This window comes from Camarhynchus parvulus, chromosome 20 (genome assembly GCF_901933205.1).
Source record: "Camarhynchus parvulus chromosome 20, STF_HiC, whole genome shotgun sequence".
Taxonomy (NCBI): domain Eukaryota; kingdom Metazoa; phylum Chordata; class Aves; order Passeriformes; family Thraupidae; genus Camarhynchus; species Camarhynchus parvulus.
This window is the reverse complement of record NC_044590.1, coordinates 14145308-14161720: the sequence shown is the minus strand read 5'-3', so window position 1 is coordinate 14161720 and position 16413 is coordinate 14145308. Positions and strand designations below refer to the sequence as shown.

Sequence of the window (16413 nt, the reverse complement as noted above, 5' to 3'; positions counted from 1 at the left end):
GCAGGGACTGGCTGTGTCCTGCTGCAGTCCAGCAGTGCTGACCTTGTCCCTGGTGCTGCAGTTCAAGCCCTGTATCCTCCCCTCTGGAGGTCAGAGGGTGGGTTCCAGAGGCCAAGCCCTTGCTATGATTCAGCTGTCAGTGACTGTTTTGAAGTGTTGTCCCTGATGTGCAGCCCCAGCAGTGGGATTTGGCCTCACTGGGCATTAGCATCTCCCATGGACCTTGCTCCTGCTGTCCCCTTCTAGGAGCGCCCAGCGTCCGAGTCCTGGCAGAAGCTGGAGAAGTCCAGAGAGTACAAGAACAGCAACCAGCTGCGGGAGTATCAGCTGGAGGGGATGAACTGGCTGCTCTTTAACTGGTACAACAGGTGAGGAGAGGAGGGAGCCCAGTGCTGCCATGAGCAGTCCTACTGGCAGCAGGCCCTGTGTGTGCTGTCATGGGAGCAGTGAAGCTGGGGAGCAGAGTGGACAAATGGGCCTGACAGAGCAGCCACTGAGTCCTTCAAGTGCTGGAGCTGGCTGGCAGCTGCCAGAAACAGTGTATTTGCTTTAGCTTTGCAACTGAATTTTTAGGAATGGTTCTCCCTGGTATATATGCTGATGAGTCTTGGAGATAGTAGGGCTTAGCTATGATTCTAAGATACACTTGGCTTTTTAGTACTGGCCAGGCTATTGGTGACTGATTGGTGTGGCAGGCAGGTGGGAATATGCACGTTCTTGGCTGCAGCAGGCCATCAGATGCATCTTGCCCTGGCTCATGTGTACCTGAAAACCAGCATCTTTCATGCTGATTTTGAATCCATGATGTTACAAGAAGTTGGCTGGCTTACCCAGACGTGCTTGGGCCGCTATGCCAAAGTCCCTCCACGCTCCATGCTGCAGGATCAGAGAAGTGTGGGCAGAGGTGGTGTGCCTGGCATCCCATCACAGAGTTGGTGACAGAGTGGTTTCTGCCCCCAAGAGCCACCCTGACCTGACCCTGTCCGTCTCTGCAGGAAGAACTGCATCCTGGCTGATGAGATGGGGTTGGGGAAGACAATCCAGTCAATCACTTTCCTCTCAGAGATATTCCTGATGGGCATCCATGGCCCCTTCCTCATCATCGCACCTCTCTCCACCATCACGAACTGGGAGAGGGAGTTCCGCACCTGGACGGAGATGAACGCCATCGTGTACCACGGCAGCCAGATCAGCCGGCAGATGATCCAGCAGTATGAGATGGTGTACAGGGACACACAGGTACTGACTGAGGCACACAGCCCTCCTGGCATGTGTCCTCCAGCCCTGCCTTCCTTTACTTGGGAAGCACTGAGCTGCCTGTGGAGCTTGTTCATTTGGAGAAGGAAAGATGATCTTTGCAGCCCCATTTGCTGGCATGGCCTCAGGTTGCACTGTGTGTGAGTGAACAGCCACAACTCATGCAGAACAGGGAGATTGCAGCTTCTTGTCCAGGCCTATGTGCCTGCCCTGAGGCAGTGTCTGGTTCGGAGATACACAGCCTGTGGCCATCAAGGAGGCTTGCAGAAAACTGCCCAATGCTTGAGAGAGATTATTCTGGGGAAATTCCGGCTCAGAGTCAGATACTGACTCACACTGATACTGTCAGACAGGAGGTCTGACAGTGTGCTGCCACCCTGCAGGACTCAAACTCTGGTTTCTGTTTCCCTAGGGTAACCCTCTCCCTGGGATCTTCAAGTTCCAAGTGGTTATCACCACCTTTGAGATGATCCTTGCTGATTGCCCGGAGCTGAAGAAGATCCAGTGGCGCTGTGTGGTCATTGACGAGGCACATCGCCTGAAGAACAGGAACTGCAAACTCCTGGAGGGGCTGAAGCTCATGGCCCTGGTGAGCATGTCCTGCCCAGGTTCACCTGGGAGCAGGGTGGGCTGGAGATGACCATGCTGAGCAATCAGATGCCACTGTCAGCAGCTTAGGCCCTGTGCCAGGTTAGAGGAAAACCATACAGAGGGCCCCTGATGGATGGGGTCACTGGTGCCCTGCAGCCTTCACAAACTTCTTTTTGCCAAAGTGGAATATTACCTTCCCCTATGCCTTCCCACGTGGGGGTGCTCCCTGCCAGAGCCCTGCCCATCCTTGCAGCCCAGTGTAAGCTGCTGCAGCACATGGAGGCAGTTGCTGGCCAGCCCTGCACAATATCCCTGGCCTTGCTGTGTCTTCTGCCCTGGCAGGGCTGTGGTGTTCGAGATAGTTTCTTACTGCTGTGCAAACATGTTCCTCCATGCCAGGGGTGGGTTAACAAAGGGATCAGTGAGCTGCTCTGAGAAATTATTTGAATGTGCAGCTCTTTTCCAGCCCTGGGAAAAGCAGCGTTGCTGTTAGCTGGACCAAGGGCCAGCAGGCCTTTTGGATCTTCCAGCTGTACTCAGCTTTCATCACACTCACTTGTAGCTGGGCCAGGCCTCTGAAAATAATTCGTCTTGTGACTCCCATAAGTTCCAAAAGACTCTGCTGTTCCCCTGACATTGTGTCTTGTGTAGGGCCCTGCTGCGTTGTGAGCTTGGGTCAAAGCAGGGTTGCTTCTGGTCCCCCTTCTATGCCATCACCTCCCTTTGTACAAGTCCTCTGGGAGTCTCCCACCTTACAATTACCCTTCTTTCCTAGCAGGCCACTCCTGAGGACATTTCCTGCACTAGACTGGGCAGGAGGATTAGCCTGAGTAGTGAGTCCAAGGCTCTGACAGTGCTGGGACAGAGGAACTGGTGCACCCAGGACCAGCACCTGGTGTTGCCTAAAGCCCAAGCCCATGTTGTCAGTCATGGGAGGGAGAGCATTCTCCTTAAGAGATCATCTGATCCTCACACTCCCAGGTCGTGGGGGCTGTTTGGACCTCATCTCCTTTTACTGCACGTGTACCTACATGGTGAACCTCTAAGAAAAGCTCCCCTTTGTTCCCAGTGTGCAGTCATGCCTGTCCCTGCTAATTTTGGAGCACCCTGCTGAGACTGTCCCTAGCAGCAGGCCACTGCTGCCCCTTGGTGTCCCATGGCTCTGCGTGGTGTTCCCTCTTGCTCTGTGTGAGCCCTGAAGATGAACATCCTGCCCCCAGCTGCACAGGAGCTTGGGCTCTGTCAGCGTCCCTGTCCAGCACCAGCACAGGCCTACCCGACGCTCTTGTGCCAGGGCAGGGCTGAAGACTAGGAGCAGTGTGAGATCTTGAGTCTGGCTGTTGTTGCACAGAGCTGGGCTGGAACGTGTGCATGGGAGTGTCCTGGGAGCCCCAAGACAGTGTTGTGTGGCAGTGGCTCAGTCAGGGCTGTCACCATGGCCAGGGAAGCCTCTCGGTGTGCATGTGGTCCCAGGCCATCCAGAGTGCTTCTTAGGCTGGAAGACAAGAAGCATTGTTCTCTTGGGACATCTTCAACCCCAGCTAACGGGGTTGAGCCCTCAACCTGTTTTCTCTGTGTTCCCAGGAGCACAAGGTGCTGCTAACAGGGACCCCCCTGCAGAACTCAGTAGAGGAGCTCTTCAGCCTCCTAAATTTTCTGGAGCCACAGCAGTTCCCCTCAGAGACAGCCTTCCTGGAAGAGTTTGGAGACCTGAAGACAGAGGAGCAGGTACCTGGAGGAATGATACCAGTGACTTAGCACAGGCCACTGGGACACCTGGTGACCAAACCAGACATGCTTTCAGACATGTGCTTCGTGGAAGTGGGTAGGACTCCTCATACCAAGAGAAGCAAAGTTGTGACAGAGCCCCAATGCTGTTCTGGGGAGAGGAGACCTGCCCCTGCCGAGGCAGTGGTCTGCTCCCAACTGACTCCCTGCTGCCCTTGCATGCCTGGGTAGAACAGCTTACCTGCCTCTCCCACCTGGTCTGTCCCTGAGTTGTCCTGGCTGGCTGCTGAGCAGCTGCTCTAGTCACCTGTAGTGGGTTTGCAGCATGGGGAGCCTCCAGTCTAGCAGACCCCTCTGCTGGCCCATGTGCTTCTGTGCAGGGAGGGCAGTGAGTGTCTGTGCTTGCTCTGCAGGTGAAGAAGCTGCAGTCCATCCTCAAGCCCATGATGCTGCGACGGCTGAAGGATGATGTAGAGAAGAATCTGGCACCCAAGCAGGAGACCATCATTGAGGTGGAGCTGACCAATATCCAGAAGAAATACTACCGGGCCATCCTGGAGAAGAATTTCTCCTTCCTCTCCAAGGGTGCCAACCAGCACAATATGCCCAACCTCATCAATACCATGATGGAGCTGCGCAAGTGCTGCAATCACCCATACCTCATCAATGGTGAGGGCTGTGCACAGGAGTCGTGTGGGGGGGACACACAGGTATCACTGCAACATTTACTGTTCACTCCCAGAAGAACTAGCCCAGCTGGGGAGCCAGCTCAGGCTTTGTGCCATCTGCTGATGATGTGGCAGTGCTCTGTCCTGTTGCCTTCCCAGACAACCCAGCTCCCTCCAAGGGCTGCTTTCTGATGGGCACCTTAGGGTCTCCTGAGGCTCACTGTGTTTGGGGGTGTTCCAGCACAGGACCAGTGTCCCAGCCTGGCTAATTCTGCCAAGAGCTGATGTGAGCCCTACAGAAGTTTACTCCCAGGAGTGGAGGGTCTGCAGGAGGTCTCTAGCTAGCTCTAACTGCATGGATTCTGTTGCTCATGCGATCCTTTGCTGCTGCCCTGGGCAGCTGCACTGCCAGGCTTGCCGAGAGCTCACATCCCTTTTCACCTGGCAGGGGCAGAGGAGAAGATCCTGGAAGACTTCCGCAAAACACACTGCCCAGAGGCACCAGACTTCCAGCTGCAGGCGATGATCCAGGCAGCTGGGAAGCTGGTGCTCATTGATAAGCTGCTTCCCAAGCTGATCGCTGGAGGGCACAAGGTGCTCATCTTCTCACAGATGGTGCGCTGCCTTGACATCCTGGAGGACTATCTCATTCAGAGACGGTTAGTACAGGCTCCAGCATTCACCACGGCTCCTCCACAGTACCTCCATGCACTGCACATAGAGTGGCAACAGCACAGAGTGGGGATTTGGCCATTCCATGCCCACATAAGTGATGGATCTGTTTTACCATGTACTACTGGTGGGTGTGGAGACCCCAGAGCTAAGCACTTCAGATCTTTCATTCTGTGTAGTCTAGGGCTAGTCCTCAGAGTGACCAGGTAAAAGTAGATCCTTCCCTTGGTCCTGGTTCCCATGAGCCCATATCCATGCACCATGCATGGGGTTGTGATGATTTTATTACCATAAGAGGCACAACTTTTGGGAACAGCCACAGTGCACACAGGCTGATGGGGCCTTGGCCTCCACCTGGGCGCAGGTCCTGCCAGTAAGTCCTGGCTGGTGTGCCCACACAGCCTGGGAAAAGGAGCAGAAAGGGATTTGAAGGCTACAGCCTCTTCAGGCCCTGCTGTGATTCTGCTCTAAGCTCTCCCTCTCTTGAGCAGGTACACCTATGAGCGCATTGACGGGCGGGTGCGCGGCAACCTGCGCCAGGCCGCCATCGACCGCTTCTGCAAGCCCGACTCGGATCGCTTTGTCTTCCTCCTGTGCACGCGGGCAGGTGGGCTGGGCATCAACCTGACCGCTGCTGACACCTGCATCATCTTCGACTCCGACTGGAACCCACAGAATGACCTGCAGGTAATGGGCTGGGCAGGGCTGGGCTGTCAGGAGGTCCTGAGGCACAGCTTCTGTCACTTGTGCCAGGCAGGGACAACAGGGCAGCAGCACCAGCTGTACAGGCACGAGGTACCGGTCAGGATGGCTGGTAGGAATGTGGGCAGGGGGAACAGGACATGGGGGAGATCACAGTGTGGGTCTGAAAACATAGATGTGCCACAGAGCATGCAACACTGTGTCCACACCTGTTTTTGGAGTGGGTGCAGTGTTGTGTGCCACATCTGTAGAGAGCCAAGGCTCCAGCCTTAACCCTGTGTCCTTGCCTGAGGCTGGACCCTCTGTCCAGCCAGAGGGTGCTGGGATCTCTCATTCCTGCTCCACAGCTGTGCAGGCTGTGCCAGAGCCCTGCCATGTCAGCCACAGGCAGGGAATGAGGGTGCTGTGGTGGATGGGAGGTGACTGGGTTAGGTGGGTGAGTGTAGATGCTGATGCAGAGTACCACAAGCCACATGGTCCTCATCCAGCTGGGCTCCCTGTGCTGACACTGTGCCCTCTGCACCGACAGGCTCAAGCTCGCTGCCATCGCATCGGGCAGAGCAAGGCTGTGAAGGTCTATCGCCTCATCACCAGGAACTCCTATGAGCGGGAGATGTTCGACAAGGCCAGCCTGAAGCTGGGCCTGGATAAAGCTGTGCTGCAGGACATCAACCGCAAGGGCAGCACCAATGGGGTAGGTTGGCTGCTGGAGCGAGGCCAGGTGGGAGCCTCTGCAGGACATCTCTCCTCCTCCCCCTGCAAGTCACTGCCAGGTCAGAGCAGGGACTCAGCAGGCTTTTGGGAGGGAGAGCCCAGTCCCACACACTCGCACTGCTACCCTTTGGCCTGCCAGACTGTTCCTGCACTGCCATGGGGATAGGGGACATGTGATGCTGTGTCCAGAGTGGTGTGAGCTGAATTTCCTGACAGTCCCTCAGGAAGAGTTTTGAAGTGACCTCTTTGCTTTAACAGCAGCAAGTCTGGGTTGGCTTAGGGCCCTTTCTTCTGAAGCAGAGAGAGGAGCCTTCTCCTGTTGTGCAGTGGTCATGGTTGCTGGCCAGGTTGGTGATGCCCCCGTGCTTTGGGCAGGTTCAGCAGCTCTCCAAGATGGAGGTGGAGGACCTGCTGCGGAAAGGTGCCTATGGTGCACTCATGGATGAGGAGGATGAGGGGTCGAAGTTCTGTGAGGAAGACATTGATCAGATCCTCCAGCGCAGGACACAGACCATCACGATCCAGTCTGAGGGAAAGGGCTCCACATTTGCAAAGGTATGCTGTGCTCCAGTGGGAGGGAAGGGGGATTTCCCTCGGGGGTGGAGGAAGGGGAACATGCAGAGCAGTAGTAGTCAGCCAGCCTCCTATCTGTGTGTGGAGACCTGTCCAACCTCCTACCTGTGTGTGTGGAGACCTGTCCAACCTCCTACCTGTGTGTGGAGACCTGTCCAACCTCCTACCTGTGTGTGGAGACCTGTCCAGCCTCCTGCTTGTGTATGGAGACATGTCCACGTGGAGGCCAAGCCCTGCTGTCTCAGTGTGCCAGTGAGACCTTGGCTGTGCTGGGGCTGGTGTGGTCTCCTGTCTTTCTGGTGGTCAGCAGAGCATTGAGGAGGGGCCACCAGCCTGGCAGGTGATAGAAGGCTGCCTAGGAGGGTTCAGCCATGAGGGCTGGATGGTGGCAGAACCCAGCTGCTGGGCTGCATGATGCCCAAAGCCAGGTGCTGTTGTGCCATGGAAGCTGTGTGCTGTGGGGCCTGGAAAACCCCCAGACAGAGCTCTGTGCTATGTTCTGGCTAGTGCCTGCTGGGGCCACTAAGGGCCCTCCTCCTCTCGCACAACCCAGCCTCCATTTACAGTGGGTCAAGCATGACTGCAAAACAGAGGAGTTCAGCTCCCTCAGGCAAACAAAGAACCCTCTGGCACGTAGCAGCTTAGGGTGTAACATCCCATAGCAGCAAGACTGTGCACTCAGACTGGCATTGGGGTATCTTTGTATGGGAGAAAGCACACCTGGATGGTGGGTTGCACCCGGTTCACTCCTCTTCTTTCTCTCCTAGGCCAGCTTTGTAGCATCAGGAAACAGAACTGACATTTCCTTAGATGACCCCAACTTCTGGCAGAAGTGGGCCAAGATAGCAGAGCTCGATACAGATGCCAAGAACGAGAAGGTAGGATGCAGTTTGTGGCCCATGTGCCCTACAACTGATCTGACACCATGTGGCCTGGTGTCCCAAGTGTCCAGGGAGCTGCATGCTTCCTCTAGGCTCTTGAAGAGGTTTGTGTTGGGCATCAAGAATTACTGCAAGGGAAGACTGACCCACAAAGGCTGGCTAAAGCCCTGATTTATTTAGCCACATGTTGGTCTGTGTCTCCCTGATCTTTCAGGGTACTCAGTCTGTACTCCTAGCTACTCCCAACAATCTCACCCTCTGCTTGAGAGCATTGCCCAAATGCTCCTTGAGCTCTGGCAGCCTTGAGGCCATACCCATTCCCTGGGGAGTCTGTTCAATGCCCAACCACCCTCTGGGGGAAGAACCTTTTCCTGATGCAGCTTCAGTCATTCCCGTGGGTCCTGTCCCTGGTCACAGAGAATAGAGATTGGAGCTGCCCTTCTGCTCTCTCTCCTGAGGGCAGACTGGTGCCTCTGCCTGTCAGGAGGTAGGAGGGGACAGATGGGGTCCTAGTGCTCTGCTGGCCCTGCTGAGGTGATGGCTCGGCTGCAGCTCAGGTCTCTCTTCCCAGCTCCTCCAGGCACAGGGTGCTGCCACTGGCTCCAGTGCAGCCCTGAGGCTGCCATAATTCCAACTAAGGCAGCAGTGCTGTAAGAGATGGTTTTAGACAGCAGCAGGAGGGAGGTTCTGCAACTCTGTAGAGCTCACTGCTCAAGCTGGAGCAATGGGAGAGCGTGTGTGTGTGTGAGAGTGTGTGTGTGTGTGTGTTTGTGTGTGTCTGTCCTATGTGCCTGAAATCCAGGCAGATTTACATTACATTAATTCATTCAGCAGGGTGGGGTAAGGAGATGGGGGCAGGTACATGCTATTTAATTTCATATTGCTCCCTACTGCTCCTTCTTGGAAGCTGCTTTTCCTGTTCCAGCCCACCTGTCCCCATGACACAGAGATTACACTGCTGCCTTCAGCACAGTGCTTGACACAGGCACTGCAGAGAGGGCCAGGAGTGACTCAGAGCTGAGTCAGCTGCTGGCAGTCAGACGTTTGGACACAGAGGGGGGCTGATTTTCAGTCTGTCATCAGTCAGGCTGAATTTTGTGCTGGTCAGGAGTTGTCACTTATGCAGGCAGAACTGCACACAGGTAACTTGAAGCAGGTATCCTAGTGGGAAGGTGATGGTCAGCCGCAGGACTGGCAAGCCAAGAGCCAGAGGCTGAGCAGAGCCCAGGTGACAGAAGCCAGAAGAGCACATAAAGGTGTTTCTGCCTGTACCTAAGAGTGCTCTCTGCTCTGTCCATCACAGGAGAGCCTGGTCATTGACAGACCCCGGGTGCGGAAGCAAACCAAGCACTACAACTCCTTCGAGGAGGACGAGCTGATGGAGTTCTCTGAGCTGGACAGTGACTCGGATGAGCGACCCACGCGCTCACGGCGCTTCAACGAGAAGACGCGGCGGTACCTGCGGGCTGAGTGCTTCCGTGTGGAGAAGAACCTGCTCATATTTGGGTGAGTCTCACCCCTGTGAGAGCACAGGCACAGCCTCCAGCTGCCCCAGTGCCCATGTGCACCCGCTGGCTGCACCAGCCACTTCCTGCCTGTCCTGCTTGCTGTGTTGCCTCCTTCCAGCAGTGACCCCGCTGGTGGGACCTGGGCTCTGAGTGAATGTTTGGGATGGAAGAAGAGTTAGCAGGACAAAGCTGGCAGTTGGCACTTCCAGAGTCTGCTCCTCCCTCTTCCCTGTTCAGTCCTGCAAACCTCTCTCCCTCTCTGCTCCTGTAATGTGTGGGCAAAACATCCCCATCTAGGGGATCTGGCAGGGCTGTGCCCCCACAGGAGCTCCTTGAGAGAGGTGCCAGCAAGGTCTCAAATTGCGCAGGAGTGTTCACTCTGTGTTCCTGCTGTTTCAGCTGGGGACGCTGGAAAGATATCCTGACCCATGGGCGGTTCAAGTGGCACCTGAATGAGAAGGACATGGAGATGATTTGTCGGGCCTTGCTGGTGTATTGCGTCAAACACTACAAGGGGGACGAGAAGATTAAGAGTTTTATCTGGGATCTCATCACGCCAACGAAGGATGGCCAGAATCAGGCTCTGCAGAATCACTCAGGTATTGCGTGTTCTCTCTGCCATTGCATCTGTACCTGTTGCCCCATGCCAGTCTGTGAGACTGAGGCCGCAGAATTCAAAGCAGAGCTGATGGAAACAGTCTGCAAGTGTTTGTGCCTCAGCACCGCAATTCTCTCTGCACAGAGAAAGAGGCTTCCATGGAGCTGACCTCCACACTGACCCTCAGAGCCAGCAGCAGGGGCTGGCTGAATGAGGGAGGCTGTTTTCTGTCTTTCAGTGCAGAGAGAGCCCTGTGATGGGAGCAGAGGTGCTACTAAGTCTTCTCTGGCCTGTGAATACTGTTGTGGTTCCCCTGCACAGGGAGATGCTGGGCAGTGAGCTCATGAGCGCCAGTGACTGTATGAACATGTTGGGTGTGATAGGGATGAGGTGCTGATTCCATTCAGGGCATGAGCATGCCTCAGGCTGCTCCTCAGGGCCTCAGAGGGCACAGCATGGACGTGGTGCAGGACCCTGCCTCTGCCTCTGGGCAGCATGGGCAGCTGCACCAGGGAAAGCTGGGAGTGCAGCTGAACATCCATCTCAGAGCAAGGCTGGGGGGTTGATCCCCATATAGGCCATTCACTTAAAGCTGGACTCAATAATCCTTACAGGTCCCTTTCAACTCCGAATGTTCTGTGATTTTGTGATTTCCCTTTTTTTCCCCTCTTTTGTTTCCCCTTGTCATGGTGTTTGTCCCTGACCTACTGGTCTGCAGTGCCTGCCCTGATGGGTGGAGGTGCATTGTTGGTTTGTCCTGAGACTTATGCAGTGCATAAGTGCTCCCCAGGTAATGTTGTCTTCTCTCACTCTGTGTAGCAGGACCCTTGTCCTAGGCCTGGCTCTGCTCTCTCTATTCAGAGAGAGACGTTCACGTGTCACATGTCAGATCTGTAATTGCATCTGTTGGCTGGAGGTGTCTGTATTCTGTTGTGTAGAAGTTCCCAGTGTATCCTCAGCTTCAGACAGGTCACCCAGAGACTTCCCAGCCCTGCTCTCTCTCTGGCTCTAGCTCTGCCTCAGTGATGGAGACTGCAGATTGGCCTCCCCACCTGCAGCGCAGTGGCTGCTCTCTGTAGGCTTCTCTGGGACTGGGGCAGCCATAGAGCCCACCCTGTGAATGAGATAGCCACGGGGCCTTTGTCTTCATCTGTGAGCACAGAGTGGCTCCTGGCTCCCTGTATCTGGGCTTGTGGCCTGGGACATGTGGTCACTGCCTGCTGTGCCAGAGGGCTCTGGCTGACCTTGCAGCACAATGCCTGCATCCTGTGGCTCTCAGGACAGGTGAGTGGGAAGGCCACAGTGTCCCTCAGAGAATCAGAGCCCAGCAGCCATGTGCTTCTTGTTCTGTACTTGTGATCTGTGGCACAAGGTGAGTAGTGAGGGGGCTGGAACTCTCCAGACTGCTTTTGACATCATGGAGCTTGGCTGAAACCTGGGACTTCTATTCCCAGATGGTGGAGCACAGGGAAGGCTTTTTTGGAGTGGTGATGCTGCTGAGAGCCAAGTGCATCATAGTTGGTGCTTAAAACCCAACATCATCATTTCCTTCTGCTTGGAAGTGTCCAACTGGCTTTTGCAGTGTGACCTCCAAGGATGTGGCTTTTGGTGTCTGCTCTAAGTTATTCCAGTCACCTCCTGCAATGGGAGTCACTTTGGCAGTGCTGCTTCCTGCTCTTGCCACACAGCCCTGCCCTGAGAGCAGCTGGGAGTGGGCTTGAGAGTCCTGTGGGGAACAGAGCAAGAGTCAGAAGCAATTAAACTGCTATGAGTGGACTTGATTTAGATAATGCCAAGTAACGAACAAGCCACGGTTTCAGCAGATGGTCAGGATTGCTTTAGTGCAAGAGCATTGACTATTGACCAGCAAAGCCACCAGGAGCTTCTCCATCAACTCTTTAGAATGGCTCTTCCCACCTGTTTAACCTCCGTGTTGTCTGGGCCCGAGGAGCAGCGACACCTCAGCCTGACGTCAGGAGCTGGAGAAGAGCAGAAGCAGCAGAACACTGAGGGCAGAGCAGTGCTCCTTCCTCTGTCAGGAAGGCCTTCAGCAGTAACTGCTGTGGTTCCCCAGGTAGCCTGAGGTTCCACTCGTGTCTGCAGAGAGCTGACTGGGCAAGTCATGCCCCATCCCTGACGGGCAGAAAGGAACAACGGCCTTAAACCCTTGCTGGGGCATCCTGGAGCTCTTCTCAATCCCACATCCATGTGATCACAAGGGGTGGGGACAGCACCCAGACAGTCCAACTCAGAGCTCTGCTCTGATCTAGCACCATCCTGCCTTTCATCCTGGAACAGGCCAAGCTGCTGAGGAAGCAGCATTTGCCCAGAGTTCATCAGGCCAGTTTGGTGCTGGGGACAGGAGGCCTGGTGCCTGTGCAGGCCTCCAGCAGGCAGCTGGGCCACAGCCCTTGTCCTGTCATGGAGCTGCAGACTTTATGTAGGAGTTGATGACATAGTGACGCTTTCTCTTCTTCACTGGTGTTACAAGACCAGACAGATGGGATGGGACTGCCCAGCCATCCTTTCCCCTTCATGTTTGCGACTCCTAGCTCAAGAGCAGCTGCCCAGGGAGGCAGTTTATCCCTCTCTGGAGACTCCAAACAACAGTGACCCCACCAGGAGTTGCTGTGAACTCACACCTTATTTCAAGGTTGAACTGTAATTTTCGTCTCCAGCCACTGGATCTCATTTTATCTTTGTCAGGCAAATGGGACTGCGTTCCATTTCCAGTTGGTACCTTAGCACCCTTGCAGCCATGCAGTTCCCCCCAGCCCTGCTCCAGATGCATGGTACAAGAAACAGCCCTTACAGATCAGATCAGCAGGTCTGCTGCTCTTTGATCGTTTGGGAGCTTCTTGTTTGAACTCTTGTCCCAAATAACTGTCCTCATAGAGTGACCTTTAGAGGTGCCTGTAGTGTCTAAGTCTCCAAGGGCTATGGCCAGGACCAAGGTCCCTTCCCTGCTTCATTCCTTTCTGTGTGATGTTTTTCACAGAGATGGACTCTCCCATACTCTGCATTTGCCCCATGCACTTGCTCTCCTTGGCTCTCCAGGCTGCAGCTGGGAGCTCTGCCTGGGCTCCTCCAGCTCCCAGCTCTGCTGCCCCACCCGGCCTGCAGCGCCAGAGGTGCCAGGCAGCAGTGCCCGGCCGTGCCCGCGGTGCTCACCGGCTGCCACTCACTCCTACAGGCCTGTCAGCACCAGTGCCCAGAGGCAGGAAGGGGAAGAAGACAAAGAACCAGATGCTGCTTCCTGAGATAAAGAACGCAGACTGGCTCGCCACCTGCAACCCCGAGGTGGTGCTCCACGATGACAGCTACAAGAAGCACCTCAAACAGCACTGCAACAAGTGAGTCATAGAATCATGGAGTGGTTTGGGGTGGAAGGAGCCTTAAGGAGCATCTTACTACATTACCCTGCCCAAGGACAGGGATACCTTACCTTATCCGAGGTTGCTCCAAGCACTGTCCAACTTGTCCTTGAACAGGGATGAGGCAGCCATGGCTTCTCTGGCAACCTGTGCCAGGGCCTCATCACCCTCAGAGTGAATTTCTTCCTAACATCTAATCTAAATCTCTCCTCTTTTAATTTAAAACCATTCCCCCTTGTGGGAGCCCACATTGGCTCATGGAGACAGTGGGCTTGAGGGCCTTTAGTGTTGGGAGGGTGGGAGGGAGCTGTGAAGGGCTCACAGCCCACAAAGGATCACCATACTCCCACTGCTGGACCACCCTCATTCCCCTCCAGCTCATGGAAGCCACGTCCTGAGCAGCGACCCTCCGGCCAACGGGTCACAGGGCTGGGCAGTGTGGCATGACACTGCCTGGTCACTGCCCACCCAGCTTTGTGGAAGTGGGTCCTTCCATGTGGGAGAACATGGTGTGGAGCAGGTTTTGCTGGCTGTGCTGACCTCTCTGCCCCCCGGGACAGGGTTCTGCTGCGGGTGCGAATGCTCTACTACCTGAAGGCTGAAGTGCTGGGGGAGGCTGCGGATAAAGCCTTTGAGGGGACCCCTGCCAGGTAGGGACCTAATGGTGAACCCCTGCAAGGCTTCTTGGGCTTGAGAGCTGCCATAAGTGTCTGACCCAGCCACATCGGGGCTCTCTGCAGCTGCAGATGAATCAGACCCCAGGACTTCCTCAGGCAAAACTTCACCCTCAGGCAACCACCCTGACTGTGCAGAGACTGCAGCCATTGCAGCCCTGCTGAGGCAACTCTGAGACTGTAGCACCAGCCTGGGTGCAGTGGGGACTTAGAGGGACACCCTGCAGGAAAATGCTTCTGTGTGCTGCTTGACAAATGGGCCCTTATCCAAAGTGGGAGTCCACAGAGACTGCTCCCAGTCTCAGGGCGAGGCCTCAGAGCAGAGCACGCCCCATCGCCATGGCCTGCACTCCTTCCCAGCCCTGGGAACAGTGGGACCCACAGGCTCTATAATGGCACTGACCCTGCAGCCTGCCAGCTGTTGACCTTTCTGCAAAGTCTCAGCTCTCAGTGCTTCTCAGAGAAGTGTGATATGCTGAACTTAACAGCTTAATTTCCCCAAGTAGGGGCTGCTGCCTTCCCCAGCACAATTCCATCAGCACCAATGTAAGTGGGGAGACACTGTTCTTTTGAGGTTGGTAGGTGTGAAGTGTTTTACTTCTAGAGATACTGTTCGGGTCAGACGGGATCTTCAGTCCTCTGGAGACCACTTGGATGGAGAGGGTGGAGAGAGGCTGGGGGCACCCACTGCTCTGGAGAAGGAGGAGCAGGAGGGCAGCAGGTTGTGGTGGAGCCAAGGCTCCAGTTCTTTGACCCCAGGGAGGTGTGTGCCCGTGTCATGGTGGGGCCCCAGGCCAGTGTTCATTAGCTGTGCCCAAGCCAGCAAGCTGTGGCTCCTGCCTCCCCCTGTCCCTTCTGAGGAGTGCCCAGAGCCCCTCAGTGTCTGCTGAGGCTGGGAGAGGGGTGTTCATACCATGTCTGCCACAGGGAGCTGGATGTACTGCTGCCAGACATTGACTACGTGGAGATCCCAGTGGACTGGTGGAATGCCGAAGCCGATAAATCCCTGCTCATCGGCGTCTTCAAGCATGGTGTGTACCCAGCTCTGGTGGGTGCTGGTGTGTGGGGGAATGAGCACCTCTGCTGCTGGAGGCAATGTTGTGTCAGTGCAAGGGACAGAGCCGTGGCCACGCTCCACAGCCACACAGGGCCAGGACAGCCCCTCCCCAGGTGCCGGCAGCATGTTTGGGTGGGGAACAGGCACCCCACAGTGCCCAGGGTGGCCATGCCAGATCTCATGGTAGACTCTGGTTTGCCAGGAGCAGTGTGCAGTTGCAGTGTGAGGGCAAGGAGAAAGGCACAGATCTTTTCTTGGCCTCATCATGGAGTCCTGGTGCAGTTTCCAGGAGACATGGGGCTGTTTGCCCCAACTGAACCCTGTGTGGTGGCTGTGCTGCTGCTGGCTGGGATGGGATGGCTGACCTTTTCTTTGCCTGCTGCACAGGGGCTGCAGAGCCATTAGCCACTTTTGGGAAGGTGTTGTGAGTTTCTGGGGGTGAGAACCGCTCTCATAGTAGCACAGAGAGACTGAGAGCCGGGTGGGGAGCTGTGTCCCAGGAGTAGGAGGTTTTTGTGAACCAGGCTCAGGCCTTGCTCTGTGCTGTCTGTCTGTCCCGGCTGTGGCAGGTTACGAGCGGTACAACGCCATGCGGGCGGACCCAGCGCTGTGTTTCCTGGAGAAGGTGGGCATGCCCGATGAGAAGCTGCTCTCTGCCGAGCAGGGCGTCAGCGATGGGGCACAGGATGCTGCCGAAAGGTGGGCAGGGGATGGAGCTGAGATCCCACAGCAACCTGGCTCTCTCCTGGGGCAGTGCAGTGGAGGGAGGGAGCAGGCTGTGCTTCTGAGCGCAGAGGGGGGGCAGAAGGGAGCTGGTTCCCAGTATGAGGGGGAGAGGTGGTGTGAGCACCAATTCTTTGCTTCTTGGTGCTGAGAACTGATACAGCCACAGAGGCTGTGCTGCCACTACCAGGGACTGTTAACTCTCTCACCTAGGGGCAGTGTGGAAAAAGAAGAGAGCAGTGGAGAAAAGCTGGAGGGGCTGTCAAAACAGGAGGTGAGTGGGATTCTTAGTGTCAAATGCACATCTGATGCTGCCCAGCCTGCCCTGCGGTGCAGGCTTGGCTCCATCAGCTTTGCTGCGTGGCAGCAGTGAGCTAGCATGGCTGGTCTGCCTTGTCTGTGTCCTGTCTTGTGTGCATTGCTTCTGCTCCCTGGAACACAGCTTCTGCTGTGCTTCTCTGTGTTGCCTGTGGACGTGGGCAGCATCTTCTTCGTGGGGAACTGAAGGGTATTGAGGGCCGGGGATGCCCAGGAATGCTGGTTCTCAGTCTTGGTTGGCTTCAGGAGCCACATGAGGCCCTGGCAGAGGAGTCAGGGATGTCCCAAAAGAAATGGCCTTGGGGGAGAGGAAGATCAGGGGATGAGGCAGCACAGGAGAGTGCAAGGGTCGTTTGAACAGTGGAGGCAGTCACA

The 16413-nt window shown here is 55.7% G+C and overlaps 1 protein-coding gene across 1 annotated transcript in view; it reads left to right on the top strand.

Moving 5' to 3' along the window:
• Positions 1-16413, top strand: part of CHD6 (chromodomain helicase DNA binding protein 6) — a 95513-nt gene that overhangs the window by 62075 nt on the left and 17025 nt on the right. Inside the window, 17 exon segments of the mRNA XM_030963178.1 lie at positions 247-368; positions 996-1239; positions 1670-1846; positions 3433-3576; positions 3990-4245; positions 4693-4903; positions 5408-5603; positions 6148-6312; positions 6708-6887; positions 7673-7783; positions 9090-9292; positions 9694-9893; positions 13086-13245; positions 13827-13916; positions 14868-14971; positions 15567-15696; positions 15934-15994. Coding sequence (XP_030819038.1) covers positions 247-368; positions 996-1239; positions 1670-1846; positions 3433-3576; positions 3990-4245; positions 4693-4903; positions 5408-5603; positions 6148-6312; positions 6708-6887; positions 7673-7783; positions 9090-9292; positions 9694-9893; positions 13086-13245; positions 13827-13916; positions 14868-14971; positions 15567-15696; positions 15934-15994 — 2754 coding nt within the window.